The 25,306-nt window shown below is 39.8% G+C and overlaps 1 protein-coding gene and 1 long non-coding RNA gene across 2 annotated transcripts; one reads left to right on the top strand and one right to left on the bottom strand.

Annotated features, from left to right (window-relative positions):
* The first annotated feature begins 4,076 nt into the window (after positions 1–4,076).
* LOC105446739 lies at positions 4,077–8,486 on the top strand. The gene is made up of 3 exons (XM_030977595.1): positions 4,077–4,478; positions 5,563–5,664; positions 6,643–8,486. Exons 1-3 carry the CDS (start codon positions 4,094–4,096, stop codon positions 6,960–6,962), a joined length of 807 nt encoding a protein of 268 aa, XP_030833455.1. The 5' UTR covers positions 4,077–4,093; the 3' UTR covers positions 6,963–8,486.
* A 1,052-nt stretch (positions 8,487–9,538) lies between these two features.
* LOC105446489 lies at positions 9,539–11,758 on the bottom strand. The gene is made up of 2 exons (XR_004062596.1): positions 11,716–11,758; positions 9,539–10,606 (listed from the first exon to the last, which is right to left on the bottom strand). It is a non-coding gene; the product is annotated as an uncharacterized LOC105446489 (long non-coding RNA).
* Between the last annotated feature and the right edge of the window lie 13,548 nt (positions 11,759–25,306).

Below are 25,306 nucleotides of genomic sequence, written 5' to 3'. Positions count from 1 at the left end.
TGCGATGTACATGTGAATTGTGAAACCTTTTTATAAAAACAAATCTGTTGACACAAAAACCCTGATAGCACAAAGTAAATATTTGCCGAACCATGTATTTTGTAGCAATTTTAAGTGGATAACACAAAATCCTTATAACACAAACAAAATATTGTGGTCCTACTGATTTTGTGTTAAAGAAGTTCCGCTCCGAGGTTCAGCTGTATCATGTTACATGGTCCTACCTTTGTATGATGCTGAATTATATTTCTTGGATTCTTTAAAAAATCGGTTAAAAAATGAGAAGGTGCAAAGCCAAAAACGACTTGCGAGGCCAAGGTGGGATAGGAGAGTACGTTAATTGACCCGGGCTCAAGTAAATTCTATTTCTGCTCATTTTGATAATTTAAAAATCAATTTAAGATCTTTAGATGCCCTGTCTCATAGATTAGTGGTAAATAAAGGTACCTTGACAGTTAAAAATAAATGTCATGTTTTAGCTCGATTTTGTGTAAAAGAGATTCCACTGTACGACAAAAAATCAGTTTAAATATGTTAAAGGGGGGTGCCAACGTTCAAAGTGTGCAAAACATTATGCAAAGATCATGAAAGTACAATTTTTGGGGAAAGGAAAGAAGTCATAAGTTCCATATCTGACCTCAAATTTGACCAAAAGTGCTGCTCAATAGTTAACAGGAAAGCTACGCAATTTATTGGTCAGAATTACCACAACTTGGTCAAAATTGTGGTCATTCTTACCTACCGTTAGTTTGTAGATTCTTCATCTTGATATTTTTATGTAAGTTTTTTTTTTTTTATTGTGACCAAAAGTGCCAAAATCTGCCTTTTGTCGCACTTTTTGGTTTAAAAAAAAAAACTTTTATTATCCCCTCGCCGACGAAGTCGGAGGGGATATAGTAACGCTGCCGTCCGTCCTTCCTTCCATGCGTGCGTCCGTCCGTGCGTGCGTCCGTTCGTAACAAATTTGGTTTCCGATCGATAACTTCAGTAATGTTGACAAATTTTAATGGAATTTGATATGAAGGTACATGATATCAAAATACAGGCTAAGTTCGATTTCGGAGTAGTATGTACCTAGGTCAAAGGTCATAGCTCATTAAAATATGCAAATCTGGTTTCCATTCGATAACTTGAGTAATGTTTGACGAATTTTAATGAAATTTGATATGAAGGTTCATGGTATTAAAACAAAGTCTAAGTTCGATTTCGGAGTATGTAGGTCAAAGGTCATAGCTCATTAAATATGCAAATCTGGTTTCCATTCGATAACTTGAGTAATGTTTGACGGATTTTAATGAAATTTGATATGAAGGTACATGGTATCAAAATACATGTACAGCCTAATTTCGATTTCTGAGTATGTAGGTCAAAGGTGAAAGGTCATAGCTCATTAAATATGCAAAAACACCTACCGGTAATTATATATGTGAAAATCCTTGCCTAGAAATATAATAATATAGTCCAATGGAGGTAACTTGTTCTGACGTATATAGGCCATTTGTACCTGCGAGGGATGCTACGCTTTGCGTTGACTTGTTTAAAAATGAATCTCATCTTACTACAGAATCAAAGTTTTATGTCTTTGATTGAGTTTGGAATTACACACCATGGATAGTGGCAATTGGCCATTGTAGTGGCATTCAAATTTAGCGATTTGTTAATATTACCAATTGATGTTCGAAAATGCATTTTAAAAAAATTGTGAATTGTCTTGCTCGCGAAATTGAAATGCATGCAAAACTTTTGCATATTATGGCTAATTCTTAATTTCTAAACTCATGAATTGTTTTCCGTTTCCGATAATTTCAGGTGGGGAGTTCTGGATGCTGCACCATCTGGCTCAAATGTTCACTGGACCGGTGATGACGACACTCCTGTCGCATCTGAACCATCTGGAGATGACAACACTCCTGTCGCATCTGAACCATCTGGAGATGACAACACTCCTGTCGCATCTGAACCATCTGGAGATGACGACACTCCTGTCGCATCTGAACCATCTGGAGATGACGACACTCCTGTCGCATCTGAACCATCTGGAGATGACAACACTCCTGTCGCATCTGAACCATCTGGAGATGACAACACTCCTGTCGCATCTGAACCATCTGGAGATGACGACACTCCTGTCGCATCTGAACCATCTGGAGATGACGACACTCCTGTCGCATCTGAACCATCTGGAGATGACGACACTCCTGTCGCATCTGAACCATCTGGAGATGACGACACTCCTGTCGCATCTGAACCATCTGGAGATGACGACACTCCTATCGCATCTGAACCATCTGGAGATGGCGACACTCCTGTCGCATCTGAACCATCTGGAGATGACGTCACTCCTGTCGCATCTGAACCATCTGGAGATGACAACACTCCTGTCGCATCTGAACCATCTGGAGATGACGACACTCCTGTCGCATCTGAACATCTGGAGATGACGACACTCCTGTCGCATCTGAACCATCTGGAGATGACGACACTCCTGTCGCATCTGAACCATCTGGAGATGATTCCGATAGTGATTATGAAGCCGAATCTGATCCAGAAGGTAGTAGCAGTGATGAGGCTGATTTCATTCCATTTCGGTTTGTACGTGGACGTCAAAGTAACTCTGTGGCAGTTTCTGTCAGTGATAATAAGGAGAGTGAAGCCATGCCTGTTGACCATTCAGTACCTAATACCTCACCTGCCCATGCCTCTGCAAGTGTTCAAAGTGCAAAAGTCTCAAGCTCCAGTTGCAGTATTAATGTGATGACCACTTCAAACAACAACTGTAGAAAGTGGGACAAACCTCAGTACTGTAAATTTTGTAGTCAACCACAAAAGAAACTGCCGAGGCATCTGCTTACACCACAACATGTCAACGAGACTGAGGTTCAGCAATGGATTGCAACTAAAGACATGAAAGAAAAGGCAAACTTGCTAGCTAAAATGAGAAATTACGGAAACTATCGTCACAATGTCAAAGTCCTTCAAGAAAATAAAGGTACCTTGATTGTTGCATACAGACCGAAATATGATGTGGATCCAGAAGAATATTTGCCATGTAGTCATTGTTATGCTTTCTATTCCAAGGATGATTTGTACAGGCATGTTCATAGATGTAAATTGCGACCAGATGTTGAGGATGAGGATGAGACCTGTGAACCACCCAAGAAGAAAAAAAGAACCTTACATGTTCAAACTGGTAGAATGATGCTTCCAGGCCCATCAGGAGTAAGCCCAAAGGTGCACATGATATTATCAATGGGAGTCGATGATGAAATATTGAGAGTTGTGAAATCAGATAGATTAATGCAGCAAGTAGCAGAGAGGCTGACATTGAAGCATGGGCATGACAAAGACCAGTATTCATATATACGGCAAAAATTGCGTGAACTTGCACGACTGGTTCGTGAGTACAGAAAATTGAATGATCACCCATCGGCTTCATTAGTAGATTTGATTTGTCCTACCAAATTTAATGAGGTCATAGCTGCAACTAGGAAGGCTGCAGGATTTAATGAGGATACACATTTGTACACAACACCTAGCCTGGCACTGAAAGTCGGATATACACTGGTGACGGCTGCCAAAGTCCTTATGGGAAATGCTCTGTTGCAAGCAGATGCTGGTTTGGAAAAGAAATGCAAACAGTTCATCAAATCATATACTCTCAAGTGGGAAGCAGAAGTAAGCACACATGCACTGCGTACATTAAAAGTAAACAAGAGAAATACATCAAGGCTGCTTCCTTTGACAACAGATGTTGTTGCACTGTCCAATTATGTGAGAAAAGAAACAAAAGAGGGAAAACAGAAGCTGAACAGCTGCAGTAGTGATGAGACCCTTGACAGATGGAAACAGTTGGCTGAGGTTACCCTGACCCAGGTGTGTGTTTTCAACAGGAAGCGTCCGGGAGAAGTTTCAAAGATGCCCTCAGTGATTACAAGTGTATCACAAAAGGAGAAGGTGGAATATTTGGTGAAGGCCTAACCAAATGGGAAAAGGCGTTGTGCAATGTGGTATGGAGGGTGGAGATTAATGGGAAATGCAATAACACTGTACCCGTTTTGCTAACAGATGACATGAAAGCAGCATTGACTTGTTGATGGAGAAAAGGTCACAAGTAGTCAATGATGGAAATCCCTACTTGTTTGCAAACCCCGATGGAAGAGGCCACTTGAGAGCAACTGATACAGTGCGAAATCATGCCCAAAAGTGTGGAGCAAAGTATCCAGATCAGCTTAGATTGACAAAACTCAGGAAGCACATTGCTATCAGCTCTCAGATCATGAATTTGAAGGATAATGAAGTGGACATTTTAGCCACCTTCATGGGCCATGACATAAGAACCCACAGAGCCTACTACCGCCTGCCAGATGCGTCACTGCAAGTAGCAAAGATTTCTAAAGTACTCTTCAGCATGGAGAAGGGAGACCTAAAGGCAATGGCAGGAAAGACGTTGGATGATGTTCGTGTAGATGCAGATGAAGGTATGACTATTTTTTATGTTTTGTGCTAGATAGAATGGCTGAGAATATGCCATACCATTTTCATTTCCTTCTACTTTTATCTAAAGTGATATCTGATTGGTTAGTGAGATCATAACGGTTTCTAGTTTGAGATTACATTAGGCCAGAAAACTTTTATGTTACATCTCAATCATTCATTTCACTCTCATACAACACAGTTTTTATATTGTATAATTTCCTTAGTTTTGTATGCTTGCTATATCCTTCAGTTTGTGAAGTTCCATGCTTTTGGTAAGCAAACTGGGATGTCTTCATTAGTACCTCCAGTTTTAATAAGAATTGATCCGAGATACAATATATGGGAAGCTGCCAACATTTCAAATACTTGAATATGTGATTTGATTTTTGTGTCGCCTTACTGAACGTTCATGGTGGCACATACTAATCCAAATTATCTATGTCCGTCTTTCCATTAACCGATTCGGTTAACGTTTTCGGTTAACCCTTCTAAAAATGCTCCGCAGGCTAAACGCTATGCTTGATTTACTCCAAAACTTGGTAGGATGATCCGCAGGTTAAACGCTATGCCCGATTTACTTCTAACTTGGTAGGGTGATAGAGTGAGGTGCCACAATATCATGTGTTGCTTTGAGCTGTATTATTTGCATATTCATGAATTTCAATTAGCTTATTTGCAATGCAATTTAGGTTAACCTTAAAAAAAATGCTCTGCAGGCTAAACGCTATACCTGATTCATTTGAAACCTGGTAGGGTGACAGACTGAGGTGCCAAGATGTTGTGTGATGCTTTTCATTGCATTATTTGCATAATCATGACATTTAATGAGCTAATTTGCATATTTTGATATATTTTGGATACTCATGTGTTTTAAAAAAATGATGACACTTGCAGAATTGTCTCTCTAAATACACTTTGTATTGAAGAGTAGTTGTGGTACCAGCTGTGCTGTTTACATGAAAAGCAAAACAGGGATGACTATCCACAGCTGTCTGCTATGAACTTACCCTTGCAAAGATTATAATGTACATGTATGTTATTTTTCACCTGCTCTTGTTAAATCTGTGTTTGTTTTTTGTTTTTCAGAATGCAACATAGATCCAGATGTTGATGATGATCCTGACAACGAAGTGAACAGGCCCGATGATGCTGTTTTGATGGATGAGATGTCAGACAAAGAAAATGAAGGTGTGAATGAATTACTTTGTTATATCCTTTGTTAGGCCTCCGTTACGAAGTAGCCGGAGGCATTATGTTTTCGGGTTGTCCGTCCGTCCGTCCGTCCGTCCCGTTCTCGTGATCGCGTTATCTGAAGAACCGATTGATGGATTCCTGCCAAACTTTGGTCATGTATGTATCTTGCAGAGCCGATGGACTGATAAGATTTTGGGGTCACAAGGTCAAAGGTCAAAGGTCACAGGGCTCATTATGTATGAAAAACAGCTCGTGATCGCGTTATCTCAAGAACCGATTGATGGATTCCTGCCAAACTTAGGTCATGTATGTATCTTGCAGAGCCAATGAACTGAGTAGATTTATGGGTCATGAGGTCAAAGGTCAAATGTCATGGGCTCATTATGTATGCAAAAACAGCTTTATCATTAGAACTGACAGATGGATTACTATTTAATTCAGGACATCTTGCAGAGCCAATGAACTGAGTAGATTTTAGGGTCATGAGGTCAAAGATCAAAGGGTCATATATGTATATGAGAAATTGCTTGTAATCACGATATTCTGAGAACCTGTTAATGGATTACAATGAAATTCGAATTTGAAAAATTTCTTCTGTTTTGGTTTGTAAACTTGCTCTATGACGGAGGCATCATTTTCGAATGCGCGCAGTCGAAGTTCCATCTAGTTTATCCTTACTTTGATTATTCCAGATGCCCTCAACAGGTGATTATCCTTGTGTCACTATTTGAATTTTAGCATTCGCTTAGTTTGAATTCTGGCTAAATGGCACTCCTAATGCAGACAGCTTTAAATGAAGAACTAGCTAAAAGTAATGTAAATTGTAACTTTAAAAAAAAAAATCAAAATATAACCATTCCACTCTTCTCTCAGCTACCATCTTCTGCATTTGGTTAAGTTTTTTAAAATCTGTCATTGAACCTGAAACATTAATTGTGTTTCCCTACTTATTTGTCTAATTCACTATTAAAGGTATGAGCATGCCGCAGCAAAGCAGAAAGAAGAGTGACCAAGTTGCAAACAAGGAAAGTGACCGTGGTGCCAGCAGAAAGAAAAGGAGTATCAGACAATCTTGGACAGCTGAAGAAAAAAAAGCAATACACAGACACTTTAAAGAAGAACTACGCTCACGCCAACTGCCCGGTAAAGAAAAAATAATGAAGTACTGCAAGATGGATGCAGACCTGAAGGGTCGTACTAAAAGGTGGACAACAGTCAAAGATTTCATTAGAAACCAAATTAGAAGACAAATCCACTGGATTTTTAGTGAATTTTCAACCTGTTATGAGTGAAATTAATCATGTTCATCACACTCCGCAATTTTGGATGAAATCTTTTCAGGTACTGACATGCGTAAAATGTGGTTGCTTCTTATTCATATAACCCACTTACTGGTTTCCTTGATGAAGGGCTGTGCTTTGGAAGAGGTGCACCTTTATATAGGTTAACAGTTAACTCCATGGCCAGGAAGCATACTGTGTGTAAAGCAGTGTATGGTTCTGCAAGTCAAATGGGAACTTAATAGGAAAAACTTAATTACCTGCCCAGTTGGTCAGGGCCAGGGAGTAGACTTGTGTCTAACAGTATGTATACTGTATAGAAGATTGTAAGGCAAATGGGAACTTTTGTGCTAAAGTTGTTTGATAAGCCCCAGTTTGCCAGGTTAACGTTTTGCAGTTTAAATGATGACTTACAGGTCAATTTTATCAGCTCCCATATCACCAGATGGTCAACGTCAGTGAGCATCACATGTGTAACAATGTGCATAAAGGTTTACAGGTCAAACTCCAACTTTGCTCACTTCCCCTAGATTAGGTTCATGGTTGATAGGACTCGTGATAGGACTAGATGTATAATGTTTTCCATATCAACTGGGAATTAAGAGCCAACTGTGATCAGGTCCTCAGTTGGCTTAGACCATGACAAGGAAGCATCCACATGTGTACACTATGTAAAATAAAGTTTGCAGGTCAAATAGGGACTTTAGGCCAACTTTGCTTGGCTCCCCAGTTAAATAGGCCAGTATGTAATGTTTTGCAATCAACTAGTGACTTATGGGCAATTTTGATCAGGTCCTCAGTTGGCTTGGGTCCGATTACCAGGAAGCATCCGCATGTGTACATTGTGTGAAAGTTAAGTTTGTAGGTCAAATGGGCACTTTTGGTCAACTTTACTTGGCTCACCAGTTGATCAGGGCCATGATGACTCGTCAAAGGACCGCTATGTATAATGTTTGGATTTAAGAGCCAACTGTGATGATCGAGGTCCTCAGTTGGCTAGTTCCAGCTGATGAGGAAGCATCCACATTGTGTAAACTAAAGTTTGCACGTCAAATGGGGACTTATGGCTAACTTGACTCGTCAAAGGCCCGCTACTTGCAAAATTTAGATTTTTAAGTACATTGCAGATCAAATGGGACATAGCTACCACCTTTGATCCTCAATTAGTCAAGGCCAGGTGAAGTCCCATGAAATTGAAAATTGTGTAAAAAGTAACATGTCTAATTTTGATTTATGAGACAACTTGGTTAGCAGTTGGGTTTTGACTGTTGGTCAATTACCATGGACCTTTGGCCTTTATTAGACTTTATAAATATCTCACCACTCTTGTCCAATTTCATCTAAGTTTGGACCCTTTTTTTCAAAAAAATCATCAAAAAGTAGACCATTTGCCCCTTTTGTGAAATTTAATCAGGTCCTCGCACTCAGCTATTGGGTAGGGCCAGATAACCATTAAAGCATAATCATGTGTTCAATGTGTTTCTATTAAGTTATGTCTGCAGATCAAATGGGACTTTGTACCATCTATGATCAGATCCCCAGTTAGTCAAGGCCAAATGTGAATAAAGTTTTACAGATCAAATGTGGACTCAAAGCTTGCCAGCTTCGATAATTTTCCAGTTGCAGTCAATTATCAGGGAGCATTGACCAATGTGTAACAGTTTGTATAAAGATTTGCAGGGTAAGTGGGGTATATTTCTGCGACAAACTATGATCAGCTTCTGAGCCAAGAACATTGTTTATTTAAGGATGCACTCAGCAACATGCTTTATGCAGTATAGTTCATCTCGTATGTAACTCAAAAACTATTGATGGGAAGTGTATAAAGGTATACATTTTCTGGCTGAAAATGACCTGTTAAATCCATTGAACACATACAATTTGGACAACAATTTATCATTTTTTTTACCCATTTTTTTCGACCACCATAAATAAAATATCCTTGCAACAAAAAATTATTTTCCTAGTGTCCAAAATATAACTCACAATGTACCAAAAATATAATAACCAAGTTTGAACTTATGAGTTGTGGGCTATAAAAAAAGTTCTAGGGCCTAATTACAAAAAAACGTTACTAGATTTTAGTAGGTACAATGTATTCTGTATGAAATCTTAAATCAGAAATGTTTTATTTTTGAGTCCTGAGGGTTCAAAACTCATATAAACTCTTAAAAATGAAATGGCTGAAATTATGATTTTATGCAGAAACATGGATTTTCAGTTGCATTTTCAATCTCATCTTGAAAACCCCAAGATCCTGTGTCTCGATCCTGACTTTGGTATACGGTTGCCGACAATATGCTGCATCCGATGGTACATTAGACATTTTTTCCAATTGAATTTATATGGATTTGAGAGTAAACGTCCACATGGTCTCACCATCTGTTTACATTGCTTGCTGTTTCCATGGGCGTTGTGTCACGTAGATAGATTGCGCGGATATTGCACATCGTGTTGCAATGTGACGGGACACGTAGCATGCATCGCATAAACGGACACTGTCATTTTGCGTTAAAAAAGGTTTCATCTGTAGTTTTGTTAGATTTTAAACCTGAAAAGGGTCCACAAAACAGTTTTTGATGGTTCAATGTTTATATTAGCATCACAGAATTTACTGACATGATGGAACAGAGTTTGAAGATAGCAATAAAAAAAAAATCATTTAAGGGTATGGCAAACTTTGACGTTGCTGGGTGCATCCTTAAGTTGTAGGTAATTACATGTTTTAAGATGTTAAAAGTTGTGTAGATCAAATGGGGACTTTGCAGGCCAACCTTGATTATTACCTCCCGGCTGGTCGTCCTAGGAATTGAATAGCCCATGTATAAAGGTTTTCAGCTTAAACGGGGACATATGATGCTCACTTGTGTTGACCCAGCTGGGGAGATAATAAGAGTTAGCCCCAAAGTCCCTTTGCAAACATGAGATGCTCCATTGCATTTCTCCAATCTGTGATCTGATCAAACTTGTTAAGGTACTATGCCCATTCAAGTTTGATATCTCCTCATTTGGCTGGGATCAGAAGCATCTTCGTTCCTGTACTGTGTAGAGTAGCAACTCATTTACACAAAGTTGGTGGGGGTTTGGATTTAGGTTTGTGTTATCAGGATAGAATGAAATTTACAAGAACACCTTGGAAATTGAATTCCTCTTTGTATTATTTGGAACTTTGTGTTAAGAAAAGGGTTTGCAAGAACGAGTTGCCACTGTATGAGGTAATTTGTTGGTCAAACAGCGACTTATGGGTCAGCTTTGATAAGCTACAGAGTTGGTCACCTCCAATCTTGCATATACCATTGAGTGTATTCAATTTTTCATCCAGTGTTGTTTTGAACAGTTTTATAGTTTTACATACATGTACACAATCTATATAAAGTTCTGAAATGGATAGTGCATGCAAGAGTGTTTTGTTCATATATGAAAATGTGACATATTACAAATTTACCCTTGGTTCAGTTTGTTGTTATGAATTTCTGATGTTTGTGTTTGTTTTTGTTTTTTGTAAAGAGTGAGTTAAATGTCTTAACAAGACATGTTCTCATGCAATGCAATCAATGCAATCAATTGTTAATCTTTTCCTGTTATGTGGAAAAAAATGTGTATGCTTTAAGTAATGAATACCCTTTGTTTCATCACAACTTCTGTAGTGACATCACCTGCAAAGAACACTTTTTCTGGGTTTGAATTCCAAGCGTGATGACCACCGCCAATTATAAGTGTGGGTTCTGCTTCTAAAGGAACATTAAAAAAATAGTTTTTATTGAATTGAATCTTGTCTTCCTGATGATTTATAAAATATTTTAGATGGGAATCTGTAGATGAGTTATACAACAAATGATAAATGTTTTATTCATCGGATAGAATATTTTCATTTTAGTGGAAGATTGGCCGTTCCGCCAGCTCCTGGTATGGTGCAACTAATCTTTCACCTCATGAAAATATCTTACCAGAGCACTCTCAAATTATATGTATAACATTTTGTTATTTGATGTAGCTAGTATGAGCAATGTTGTAATACATTTGTTAGTTGTGTATTAAAATGTAACCACTAGCCTGTATTAAACAGTATATCATATTATAATAGTTAGATCAGGTATATACAGTTTACAATTCACCGTTCATAGTGTACATGTTAAAAAAGTTGATTGTTCAGTATCATTGCAGTTAAATGCTGGTTGACCAAAATTTGTGGAATGGCTGGTATTTCAGAAAAGGAGTTGAAACAGAAGGTCAGGTTTATCATTGAAGAAATATTATTTGGGCAAAAGCTGTTTTATATCAAATTCATTCTAAAAATAAATCATGTTTTGTATTATAGGTATACCTACACTACATTGTACATTACTCTGTATTTTACCAAAACGTCTGTAGTGACAAGCTACAGAGTTGGTCAACTCCAATCTTGCATATACCATTGAGTGTATTCAATTTTTCATCCAGTGTTGTTTTGAACAGTTTTATAGTTTTACATACATGTACACAATCTATATAGAGTTCTGAAATGGATAGTGCATGCAAGAGTGTTTTGTTCATATATGAAAATGTGACATATTACAAATTTACCCTTGGTTCAGTTTGTTGTTATGAATTTCTGATGTTTGTGTTTGTTTTTGTTTTTTGTAAAGAGTGAGTTAAATGTCTTGACAAGACATGTTCTCATGCAATGCAATCAATTGTTAATCTTTTCCTGTTATGTGGAAAAAAATGTGTATGCTTTAAGTAATGAATACCCTTTGTTTCATCACAACTTCTGTAGTGACATCACCTGTCAGGTTTATCATTGAAGAAATATTATTTGGGCAAAAGCTGTTTTATATCAAATTCATTCTAAAAATAAATCATGTTTTGTATTATAGGTATACCTACACTACATTGTACATTACTCTGTATTTTACCAAAATGTCTGTAGTGACATCACATGCTTTTCGTGCGTGCTTCATGATCGTTAAGATAAGGTGATTGAATAGGCATGGACAGGTTGATACGCTTGGAACGCAAACTAGTTGACGTCACTACAAATGTTTTGTGAAACAAAGGGTATTGTCGTCGTATTCAAATTTGAATTTAGATTCTCTGTAGGGCCCACCAGTGGGAATAGCCCAGCACCCATAGACAGTCAAAATGAAGAATGATGTGCAAAACTATAATGCTGGTTGAAGAGATGAATGATCACTATGTCTGGTTTGTCGTCTACGTCGGACTATAACCCAACTCCATGGACAATGTGACCTATTATCTGACATGAAAGTGATAATTTAAAATGTCTATATGTAGTCCATTTTCCAACAGTTTTGTTTGACTGTATTTCTTTGCCCAATACTTTTGTACAAAGAAGACAAGATTAGCACAAAAGTGATGTATTGGTCATGTTTTGATGTTACTATCCATCCACTAAAATGTAATGTTTATATGTTCATAACATATCACTTTGTAACCCGAGTTCTATACAAAAATGAAATGGATTATGGAATTCGGAATCCTGGGTTCAGAACACAAATATGCTGATACTTTCCACTTGCTTTTATTAACAAATGTAACTTTCATTCTTTAAATTAAGATCTTGATTAAAGAGACACGGGCATATTTGGGAAATATTTGTCCAACTCTGATATTTCTGTTGCGATCTTATTTTGATGTACACATCTTGACTGCCCAGCACGCCATTCCAAAGTGGATATTTTCAAAGCAGATACTAATGCCCTCGCTGGGACTGAAGGTTTTTGTAGGGATTTTAAATAAAATGTTATTATTCAGATCCATATTCATGCCGCCTTTAAAAGCAAAATCACCACTTACGATTTTTTTTTTTTTTAACAGCTTGAAGCGAAATACATTAGTTTTTATCATGTCAGATTTCAATTTTGTAACATCTAAACATGAAAATTAAGGTTTTGCAAAAACGCTATTCAGAAGCTTAGTACTCAAACTCTTTCTTGTGTATACCAAATTATGATAGAGGTAAATATTAATGTTATGTAGTTTGCTACTCCAATTTCAATATTGCAACACCATGATTCACTTTTATATGGGAATTTTTGTTTTTAAAGGTCACTGGGGGCTGATTTCACTGCAAAGAAGGCATGAATATGGGTCTAAACAATCCCCAAGTTGCGAGTAACTCCTCTCCTACCATACCTGTATAACAGCCCACCTATGTGTTCGTTGTCCTCTGAACTGAGATGTATCATGTTTTGTTGGAACCTTGTTTTATAAGCCTTATTTTTTCAAAGTTGTCTTTAATAATAAAAACAGTTTTGCTGTATTTGAAAGGCATGTCGAAGTATTTTATTTTATATTAAAGGGGCATCTCATGTTTTTATGATTTTATTCCGGCTTATCTTGATACTCCACCATGTGAATGAAACAAGGTCGTAACTGACATTTTGGGCACAAATTAGTTTTCTTTTTATTTTGAAAGAATTAAATATTCATTTTTTAAATTAGACTTCAAGTCTCAAATTTAAACAGTTTTATTTTATAAAAGAAAGAAGATGGTAAGAGACAAAGAAAACAAAGTTGAACACAAAATGGCTTCTCCCGCAAAATGAAGAAAATGTAGATACGACCTTTGTTGCATGCACATGATGACTTATAAGTTTGCAAATGGTTGGTTTTTGACATATTCACCTGAAAAACAACAATATGGTAATAAGACTATCTTGGAAACACTTAGGAGGCATTAGATAGGATTTTTAGATAGGGTTTTTGCAAGTTTGTTCGTCAATCTGATAAATCTTCAGAAAACCTGTTACACTATGTTTAAGCATGATACACTCGCCAATTATACGATTTACTGGATTGATACAGCTATATTCACTATTAGTTATTTGATTTGAGAAATTTATTATGAAATGATTTCGTTCTGTGAACGGAAAGAAATTAAAATGTTCATACATTTTAGGATTTCTATCGTGAACATGTAGATCTGCAGAACAGGTGGCGAAGGTTTCAGATGGCATCAAAATCTGGGGTGGTTTTGTATAAATCCGGGGGGGGGGGAATGTTGTGGATCACGAAATGCCCCTTTAAATGTCTTTGAGTTGAAACATTTGAACTTGTCAATGAAGCAGCTGTGCTGTGCTATGTCCCGACCCTTTGAACCATAATGTAGGCACCCTTTTTCACCTGACAGTTATTATATTTAAAATGAAGACTTATAAGGAGAAGAAGTACCCGATTCACAAAATACTAGTTCATTTTGGAAAATGGCGTCGTAAACAAATTACCACCACGTTTAAATTTGTCATGACCTGTTTTCATGCACTCCACATACCTACTGTAAATTTCAGCTCTGATGACAAAATGAATGTGGTGTTTTGTTTTGTTTTCGGCCCCGGCTGGTTGGTGATGTAGCACTAGACGCATGAAAAGTGGGTTAAATACACCCTGAAATAAAGAAGTCCACGTTTTGACAGGAAGAAAAGCAGGTCCACGTTTTCATGTAGGGGTCAAGCGTTACCCAAGGTCCACAGTTCACAACATCGAGCCCTCGGTTACATTAAAGTCCACAGTAATTTTGTACTATTGAATCAGAAAGAGATTTAAACATGTTACTAAAAGGAATTCTTTTTTTTTCCAAACGAAGTTTTTAAATGAGAAATTTTGTACTAGTCATTTCCAAGTCAACATTATCAAAATACACCCTGAAATAAAGAAGTCCACGTTTTGACAGGAAGAAAAGCAGGTCCACGTTTTCATGTAGGGACAAGCGTTCCCCAAAGCCCACAGTTCACCACATCGAGCCCTCGGTTACATTAAAGTCCACATTAATTTTGTAATATTGAAATCGGGAAGAGATTTAAACATGTTACTAAAGGGAATTCCTTTTTTTTTCCAAATGAAGTTTTTAAATGAGAAATTTTGTACTAGTCATTTCCAAGTCAACATAAAAAAACACCCTAAAATAAAGAAGTCCACGTTTTGACAGGAAGAAAAGCAGGTCCACGTTTTCATGTAGGGGACAAGCGTTCCCCAAAGTCCACAGTTCACCACATCGAGCCCTCGGTTACATTAAAGTCCACATTAATTTTGTAATATTGAAATCGGGAAGAGATTTAAACATGTTACTAAAAGGAATTCCTTTTTTTTTCAAAATGAAGTTTTTAAACGAGAAATTTGTACTAGTCATTTCCAAGTCAACATTATCAAAATACACCCTGAAATAAAGAAGTCCACGTTTTGACAGGAAGAAAAGCAGGTCCACGTTTTCATGTAGGGGTCAAGCGTTACCCAAAGTCCACAGTTCACAACATCGAGCCCTCGGTTACATTGAAGTCCACAGTAATTTTGTACTATTGAAATCGGGAAGAGATTTAAACATGTTACTAAAAGGAATTCCTTTTTTTTTCTCCAAATGAAGCTTTTAAATGAGAAATTTAGTACTAGTCATTTCCAAGTCAACTCCAAAATACACCCTGAAATAAAGAAGTCCACGTTTTGACAGGAAGAAAAGCAGGTCCACGTTTTCATGTAGGGGTCAAGCGTTACCCAAAGTCCACAGTTCACCACATCGAGCCCTCGGTTACATTAAAGTCCACAGTAATTTTGTAATATTGAAATCGGGAAGAGATTTAAACATGTTACTAAAAGGAATTCCTTTTTTTTTTTCCAAATGAAGCTTTTAAATGAGAAATTTAGTACTAGTCATTTCCAAGTCAACATTATCAAAATACACCCTGAAATAAAGAAGTCCACGTTTTGACAGGAAGAAAAGCAGGTCCACGTTTTCATGTAGGGGACAAGCGTTACCCAAAGTCCACAGTTCACATCATTGAGCTCTCGGTTACATTGAAGTCCACATTAATTTTGTACTATTGAATCGGAAAGAGATTTAAACATGTTACTAAAAGGAATTCCTTTTTTTCCAAATAAATTTTTAAACGAGAAATTTGTACTAGTCTTTTCCAAGTCCACATCAAAATACACCCTGAAATAATGAAGTCCACGTTTTGACAGGAAGAAAAGCAGGTCCACGTTTTCATGTAGGGGACAAGCGTTACCCAAAGTCCACAGTTCACAACATCGAGCCCTCGGTTACATTGAAGTCCACAGTAATTTTGTACTATTGAAATCGGGAAGAGATTTAAACATGTTACTAAAAGGAATTCCTTTTTTTTCTCCAAATGAAGCTTTTAAATGAGAAATTTAGTACTAGTCATTTCCAAGTCAACTCCAAAATACACCCTGAAATAAAGAAGTCCACGTTTTGACAGGAAGAAAAGCAGGTCCACGTTTTCATGTAGGGTCAAGCGTTACCCAAAGTCCACAGTTCACCACATCGAGCCCTCGGTTACATTAAAGTCCACAGTAATTTTGTAATATTGAAATCGGGAAGAGATTTAAACATGTTACTAAAAGGAATTCCTTTTTTTTTTCCAAATGAAGCTTTTAAATGAGAAATTTAGTACTAGTCATTTCCAAGTCAACATCAAAATACACCCTAAAATAAAGAAGTCCACGTTTTGACAGGAAGAAAAGCAGGTCCACGTTTTCATGTAGGGGACAAGCGTTACCCAAAGTCCACAGTTCACCACATCGAGCCCTCGGTTACATTAAAGTCCACAGTAATTTTGTAATATTGAAATCGGGAAGAGATTTAAACATGTTACTAAAAGGAATTCCTTTTTTTTCTTCCAAATGAAGCTTTTAAATGAGAAATTTAGTACTAGTCATTTCCAAGTCAACATCAAAATACACCCTAAAATAAAGAAGTCCACGTTTTGACAGGAAGAAAAGCAGGTCCACGTTTTCATGTAGGGGACAAGCGTTCCCCAAAGTCCACAGTTCACCACATCGAGCCCTCGGTGAAGCTTTTAAATGAGAAATTTAGTACTAGTCATTTCCAAGTCAACTCCAAAATACACCCTGAAATAAAGAAGTCCACGTTTTGACAGGAAGAAAAGCAGGTCCACGTTTTCATGTAGGGGTCAAGCGTTACCCAAAGTCCACAGTTCACCACATCGAGCCCTCGGTTACATTAAAGTCCACAGTAATTTTGTAATATTGAAATCGGGAAGAGATTTAAACATGTTACTAAAAGGAATTCCTTTTTTTTTTTCCAAATGAAGCTTTTAAATGAGAAATTTAGTACTAGTCATTTCCAAGTCAACATCAAAATACACCCTAAAATAAAGAAGTCCACGTTTTGACAGGAAGAAAAGCAGGTCCACGTTTTCATGTAGGGGTCAAGCGTTACCCAAAGTCCACAGTTCACCACAGTGGCGGATCCAGGGGGGCGCCCCCCCCCCCCCCCCTGGGCACAAAAAAGAAGGAGAAAAAAAGTGGGACAAAAGGAAGGGGAAAAAAAGGGGGAAAAAAGAAGGGAAAAAAAAGATGGGAAAAAAAAAGAATGAAAAAAAAAGAGAGAGAGAGAAAGAAAAGAAGGGAAAGAAAGAAGAGGAAGAAGAAAAGAAAAGGAGATCGGGGGCGAAAGGGCCTCGCCTCCCAGGCTGTTGCCTCCCCCCCCCCCCCCCGCAATCAAAAAAATAAGAGAGAAGGAAGGAAATGGAAAGAAGAAAGGAAAAGAGGAGATAAACGGAAGGAAAATTGAGGAAGAAGAAAAGAAAAGAAGGGGGTATCAGTTGCAATTTTCCCGCCAACAAGTTGTGTTTCGGGGTGGGGTGAGGCAAAACGCCCTTGCTCCCCCCCCCCCCCCCCCCAGCAAACCTAAAAGAGAGAGAAGGAAGGGAAGGGAAAGAGGAGAGAAAGGGAAAGAAATAAAGAGAAAGAAGAAAGGTAAGGGAGATCAGTTGCGATTTTTCCGCCAACAAAGTGTAGATCAGAGGGGGGGGGGGGGGGGGGGGAGGGGGAGGGGGGGGGCACTGGCGTACTGAGGGGGCTCGGGGGAAATCAAATGTTAACGTAGTTTATTTCTAATTCCATAACGGTGGTTTACACATAATGCTGAAATTACATAATTTTCAGAGATTTTTCCTCATTTTTTAGTAAATTATACTTTTTATGCGCTTGTTGTAAAATGACAAACTCCTAAATTTACAGCCAGGCAAGAAATATGCTTCTTGAGATGCCTACATGTCAGGGCTCGGGAGCCTCCAGCTCCCCCCCCCCCCTCCCCACTTTTTTGAAAAAGAATATTAAAAAGAAATAGAAAGAAAGAGAGCAAGAAAGAAATAATAATAATTACAGTGCTTATATAGCGCCTAACACTTACTTTGTCAGAAGTCTCTAAGCGCTCTACAATAATGCAGCATAATTACCCTGGCTTTAGCAGTGCAGCTGTTACGCGCGCTGCGTTTCAAGGAATAAATTCCTACCAGGTACATTTTACTTCACTTGGGTGGAGTGTGGCAAATGTAGACCAATGTCTTGCCAAAGGACATAAGTGCAGCGGCGGGACTCGAACCGCGGGCCTTGTGATCGACAGTCCGGCGACGTATCCACTCGACCACAACACCTCTACTAGAAAGAATAGTTAACTGCCAGTGTCACAACAAAATACGGTATTAAAAAATGCTCATGTGACCGTAATTAAACGCCTAAAACCCATAAGCTTCAGGGGCTCTGCCCCCGGGACCAAACCAAGGGCCCTAAGATGGGCCCCTTGATACTCATCTGACCGTAAGTTAGTGCCTAAAACCCTTGAGCTTCTGGAGATCCGCCCGCTGGACCTCACGCCAATCAGTGTTCTGCCAGTGTCACAAATAAGGTAATTGATACAAAATATGCTCGTCTGACCGTAATCAAATGCCTAAAACCCCTGATATTCCGGGGTGTTCGCACCCTCGACCCCACCAGGGGCCCTAAGGCGGGCCCCTGAATGCTTATCTGTGTGTAATGTATTGCCTTAAACCCCTGAGTTTCCGGGGGCGGACAAAGTAGCAAAATATGTTCATCTGACCGCAGGCGCGTAGCCAGGGGGTTGTGGGGGCGGCCCCCCAAAAAAAACGCTGGCCAAAAAAGGGAGGAGAGAAAAGGAAGAGGACGTAGGCAGAAAAAGAAGCAGACAATAAAACAGTTTTGAAAATCAGACAAGGATTAAGAGTCGAAAACGGTACAACGAATCGTCTTCTTTCTCTAATAATTTAATGAAATGTCAAAGCTTCCGCGCTTCGCGCAGGAGGGGGTGGGACTGAATTGAGACAAGGATTAAGAGAAGAGAACGGTACAGCGAATCATCTTCTTTCTTAAATAATTTTAATGAAACGTCAAAGCTTTCGCGCGGGAGGGGGGGGGGTGAACAGAATTCAGACGAGGATTGAGAGTCGAGAACGGTACAACGAATCGTCTCCTTTCTCTAATAATTTAATGAAACGTCAAAGCTTCCGTGCTTCGCGCAGGAGGGGGGAGACTGAATTCAGACAAGGATTAAGAGTCGAGAACGGTACAATGAATCGCCTTCTTTCTCTAATAATTTAATGAAACGTCAAAGCTTCCCTGCTTCGCGCAGGAGGGGGAGACTGAATTCAGACAAGGATTAAGAGTCAAGAATGGTAATACGAATCGTCTTGTTTCTCTAATAATTTAATGAAACGTAAAAGCTTCCGTGCTTCGCACGGGAGGGGGGGGGGGGTAAACTGAATTCAGACGAGGATTAAGAGTCGAGAACGGTACGATGAATCGCCTTCTTTCCCTAATGATTTAATGAAAGGTAAAAACTTCCGCGCCTCACGCGGCAGGGGGGGGGGGGAACTGAAATCAGACGAGGATTATTGTCGAGAATGGTACAACGAATCGTCTTCTTTCTCTAATAATTTAATGAAACGTCAAAGCTTCCCTACTTCGCGCAGGAGGGGGGAGACTGAATTCAGACAAGTAGTCCATGGGCCAAGACCAGAAATTTGGGTTATTGGTACCACTCAAGGTGGCAAGATCTACTTATGCATTTTGAAATGTCCTATATCTATACATAATATTTTGATATGATAGCATTTCCAGACTGGCAGCTTAGTCATATAATCAGCGGTTTCCATGGCAACACAACAATAAAACCGGTATTATTCGAAGAAACAGTTAAAGTCATTTATAAATTATAAAAACACTTTTTATTGCGTAAAAATGTACAGTTTAGAATACCTCACCATAAAGGAAAGCAATGAAATGCAAATTACATCACCATTTATAACGGTTGTCATGGTAACGACCCCAGAATTGCCTAAAATCAAGGATTTTTGAGTAATTTCAGTAATATATTACACAAGATACTCATTCAAGACAAGTTGAAGTCCCCTTTCCAAAATAAAGACAAAACTATATGACTAATACATCATATAAGCCAAGAATATGCTATATAGTACCTTCCCATTGTTACCATGGCAACATGAATTAGATTTAACAAGATGCCATGTACGGTACACTATGCCATATTTTGGCTATATTTTGGCATTGGAGAGGTGTTGAAAGTTCATTTTGGTGTCTATATCCAGGTTTTCAGGCCCAGAGAATGAAAGTTTAGAATACCTCACCAAGAAGAAGAGTAATGAAATGCAAACTACATCACCATTTATAACGGTTGCCATGGTAACGACCCCAGAATAGCCTAAAATCAAGGATTTTGGAGTAATTTAAGTAATGTGTTAGTAATGTGTTAGACAATTATGCTCATTCAAGACAAGTTTAAGTCCCCTTTCCAAATTATTGAAAAACTATATGACTAATCTATCATATAAGCCAAGAATATGTAATAGTACCTTCCCATTGTTACCATGGCAACATGAATTAGAGTTAACAAGATGCCATGTATGGTACTATATGCCATATTTTGGCTATATCTTGGGATAGGAGAGGTGTTGAAAGTTCATTTTGGTGTCTATACCCAGGTTTTCAGGCACAGGGAACACAGCTAAAGCATTATTTTGGACATTAACATAGGACATCACCGCTTTTTTCATACATTTGCATAAAATCAGAACAAAATGACCATAAAAGTATTCTGCCACTGCATATTACAAGCCGTTTCTTAAGGTTTAGAAAGATATAACATTGTGATGACTACATTAGATGCCAGAAAACTTCTTTTGATTGTATGCAATGCTGGAACCAGCACAGATTCATCTCATTAACTTGTTTGGTATTGTATCAAAATTGTCCCAAAGAATATTACGAGGCAAAATGAAAATAAATGAGTCAAACGTAAAAATGAATGCCAGAAAATTTGTGCCTGTTTATCAAAACGCCTTCTTTGGGCAGAAATATTACAGGCGGTGTGCACGAAGTCTCAGAAACTATTTTGTCACATCCTCCCTTTCCTATTTTTTTTTACTCTCTTTGACAAGAAAGGTGTGATTGAATTTAAGTAGTCCATTTGGACACAAATCAATTCATATTCTCAAAGCCAGAAAAAAAATGTATATGCCTCTGAGACTTTACATTGATTGTTCGAAATGATGTAACTGATAAAATATATCTAGTACATCTTCAAGTTTAACCTACAAGTGTTCTTTCCATGTGATCTGGAATTTCAAGCCTACCCTAAGTTGTCACCATGACTCTGCTAATGGCAGCTTATTTGTCAATTAGATACTGGTGACTTGTGGTAAATAGATCACACACAATCTCAGGTCACCGACTCTTCTTTTGTCTGCAACAACCTTTCTTTGTCTTTATCCTGAATTGACAAGAAGGAAGAAAGCAACATCTACTACATGTATTTTCATCCTCGCCATACTGCAGCCTGGTAGTTCGCGCGAAGAACATGCATGCGCAAAGAGTCTTTGCATGGAGGTAGCTGGCTGGATTCTACCTCTCCTCGTTTTGCAAAGAAGAGGTGGTAGCGGAGTTAATTGATCCAGTCTCAGATTGTTGATGTGAATGCTTATATATCGACACACAAACTCTTGTATCTTGTCAATGAGGTTTGTTGAAACATCCTATTCTTCACCAAAATGCTGGAAAGTCAGGAGCTTCAGTGCACCCGGCTGTCCACGTCCTGCAAACGCACTATAATGTCGCAGCCAGTAAAGGCAGGGGTTAGAGCCTGGCAGACATCTTCACCCAAAAAGCTTGCAAGTTTGCAAACATAAATGTATCCGATGCGGTTCTTTGTCTAGCCAGACTTCTCAGAAAGCAGGTCAGCTTCTTGCTATTAAAAGTAGCTGTCCCATGGCCAGGCGCGTAGCCACGGGGGGGGGGGGGGGGGGGGGGGGGGGGGGGGGGCACGGGGGGGGGGCACGGGGGGGGGGGGGGGGCACGTGCCCCTAAAAATTCCAGGATCGGTTGAAATTTTGTAGACCCCTTTTTTTGACCTCGATCGATTACATGTATGTGCCCCCCCCCAAACATCAAACTCTGGCTACGCGCCTGCCCATGGCGGCGGCTAAGCCTACCGTGTGGAAAATTGTGTGTGGTCGGTGGAAAACGATGAGGGCACACGGCGGGGCGTTGAGTGATCGCGGTGACCACGGTAAGGGCCTGTTAGTGGCCAAAGAGACCAGACGAGACCCGGCAAAAGTTGTGGGCATGCCCAAAATTTTCGCCGTATGGGTACAAGCGGTGGCACACGATGAAAACCCGGTATGAGGACTATAAGAGGACGGTATATAAGTTATAATTAAGTGACTCTCACACTTTGCCGTATAGGCCTACCGTGTGCCACCGTGCGAAGCGGGCAACACGTTAATAGGGCGTTGGCGCTTATTTACACCCGGTGGGACCCGGCGAAAGTTTTGGGCATGTTCAAAACTTTGGCCGGCTGGCACCGGCCGCAAGAGGACGGTGTTGAACGGTATGAGGACGGTATGAATACGTTATGAAAACGGTCACACTGTATGAACACGCTCATAACCCGTTACAGAACGGTGATGAACGGGCAAAAAAAATATCTACCGTCTGCAACGGGTTGTAAGCGGGTTGTGAACGTGTCATGAACGTCAGTAGTCCAGGGACTCGCTCACAGGACGCTCCGAGCGGTGAGGGGACGCTAAGTGACTGGTAGGTGGCTGCTACAAACCCGGTGCACACGTTCGAGACCCGGTATGGGCCCGGTATGGAAACGGCCAGAAGAGGCCAAAATTTTCAACAAAAGTCAATCTGGGCGGTGAAGACGGTAGAAGCACGTTCAACACCCGGTATGCGCCCGGTAAGAACGGTCAGAAGATGGCAACGAAACGGTGAAAAGATTAATTTTATGATTTTTTTTTTGCGGCCGGGGACAAGTTCGCTCAAAACCCAACGTTCTGGACTCTGTTATTTTTTTAATAGCCCGGCAGGTGGACGGTAGGCCTACACGGCAGAGTGTGAGAGCTCCATAAGAACAGTGGGCTGGTACGAGCTAGGCTGTTATGGACCCGTTCGTGGGGCAGTGACGAGGTGTCATATTTTGTCCAACGGGCTGTTACTGAATACCGACGACGTTACGGGTTCTCGCCGGGCTCTCATCGTTGACCCACCGCCTTATACCGGCTCACCGATCATTAACGGTCAACCGCTCTATTAACGTCATCTCTCCACTCCACCGTCCTCATAACGGCTCAATACCGGCCTAGATGTTGCCATGTTTTACGTTGTGCCCGTTCAGAAACCTTGCCAGACACCGTGACTCCATATTTCACTATATAACAAATGCTTCCTTTGTTTCCTGCGGATCGAGCTTCCTAGCTTTACCCTTCCCCTACTTTCCCTCCATGTAGAGGTGCCGCTCGGGGGGGGGGGGGGGCTGGTGTGCACAGTGCCCCCCATTTTTGAAGTACCCCAGAAGTGCCCCTTTGTACATAGGAAAATTGCCCCTTTACAAGTGCACCTATTACTTTAATAAAGTGCCCCTTTGTAGGTGCCCTTTTTGTTGGCCCCCCTCTAATTTGTTAGTCGCTCTGCCGCCCCTGCTTCCATGTGTAGGCATTATGAAGAATGATGAAGATTTATGAATAATTGTTCATAACAACGATGAACGATGAGGACGTACATCCGTCAACTCGAGAACTGAAGTGTGACCGGTAGCTAGGGTAAGTGCCGAGCTTTTTTTTACCGTGTGTGACGTCTTCAAAGTCAAACGAACGTTCAGCGAATGGCCCTTTTATGGTTGCGTTCCGGGCGGTAAGCAGCAGGTACCCACCCGGTCGGGATCTGGTAAGACCTGGCGAGGGAAAGGCCAACACGATGACACTAGATGGTACGAGCGCGTTGTAAGTGGTAAGGAACCAGTATGGAGGCGGACCGGAAATGATGAGGGCACAGTGGAAAAATGTAACAAACATAAAATCTCTGCGGGCCGAGAGATTTTCACCGCTTGTCATTTAAATCAAATGTTATTGGACACTGAGCACGATAATACAGACACAGATTATCAGCACATCTCTGTCTTCGGCTGTGATTATTATGAATCTGTATCCATCCTCCGCAGCATGTCATGCATGAAGAAGCAGTCGTGTGTCAGCTTCCTCTTGTGTTGTCTTCAGAGTTATGATTTCTTCATAGTGCTTCTCCACTTGCCACATAAAGTGACTTATCATTAAGGTTCTCCCTCTCTGCAGGCTGCTTCCACTGATCAACCAAAAATTTGATGAGGATTTTTTTTTTTTTTTTCAGGGTTTCTCAGGAATTTTTTCTACTGCAAAATGTGACAAGGAGCAATGTTCTTCCACTGCAGTTCCAGCGATGGGACCTCTGTTGTATCTCTCTGCATTCTTGATGGACTCATCCCTGTAGACATCGAACACGACATCAATCCTGGCACTATCAGTGCCTTCGCGTAGAACTAGCCTCAGTGCAGCATCTGCTAGATGTGCAAATGACTTGCCATCTCCTTTGAGTCTATGGACAAGGCTCATTCCATCAATGATACAAGCTGCTGGTGACAAAATTTTATCCAGCTCTGTTTGTCTTGCGCAGAGAGCAAAGCTGTTGCCAGTGACCATGGTATTGGTCCGAGTGGGCGTGCTAGAACCTCTCTAATAGATAGCGCTCTGCTGTGCGCAATGATGATTATGCGCCCAAAGAGGTTTCGGTCTGCCTTCACAATTACCTAATTCCCTTCAGCTTTGTAACCAGTCTGCTTTTTATTGATGTTGAGGAAGGTCTTCGGGCTCTCTTTCTTTTTTTTCATCTTTTCATGAAAGTTTACCATGGGTTGCTCTTTTTCCAAATGATCTTCTCGGTATGCTTCATTTCCAACGTTGTGAACTTTCAGCAGGTCATTGGCAATATCTGGTGGGGCCAGGATACAATAGACAAGTTGACCACCTCTGTTTCATCATGGCTCGAGCTCAGCTGTTCTCGAATAGTTCCACAAATAAACAAACATCGGTCTCATCTTTTCTTATCCAGCTTAGTTGCAGGTCCGGATGATTGTGCTGTAAGTGCTGTAAACTGTTTCTGCTGACCATATGTCTCTCAACTCCCTCAAAATAATATGAGCCTCTGTACTCAGATGTCAGGTAGTACCTACTGTCAGCTCCTGGTTTAAC

The sequence above is a fragment of the Strongylocentrotus purpuratus genome, unplaced genomic scaffold, assembly GCF_000002235.5.
Source record: "Strongylocentrotus purpuratus isolate Spur 01 unplaced genomic scaffold, Spur_5.0 spur5_scaffold_1, whole genome shotgun sequence".
Taxonomy (NCBI): Eukaryota; Metazoa; Echinodermata; class Echinoidea; order Camarodonta; family Strongylocentrotidae; genus Strongylocentrotus; species Strongylocentrotus purpuratus.
This window is presented reverse-complemented; position numbering and strand designations above follow the sequence as displayed.

What these genes read in the sequence shown, in the direction of transcription:
- LOC105446739 (XM_030977595.1), top strand. Translation starts at nt 4,094, where the DNA reads ATGGAGAAAAGGTCACAAGTAGTCAATGATGGAAATCCCTACTTGTTT. An exon ending in TCGTGTAGATGCAGATGAAG is followed by an intron (nt 4,479 to 5,562) that starts GTATGACTATTT and finishes TTTGTTTTTCAG; the next exon opens with AATGCAACATAGATCCAGAT. An exon ending in GTCAGACAAAGAAAATGAAG is followed by an intron (nt 5,665 to 6,642) that starts GTGTGAATGAAT and finishes TCACTATTAAAG; the next exon opens with GTATGAGCATGCCGCAGCAA.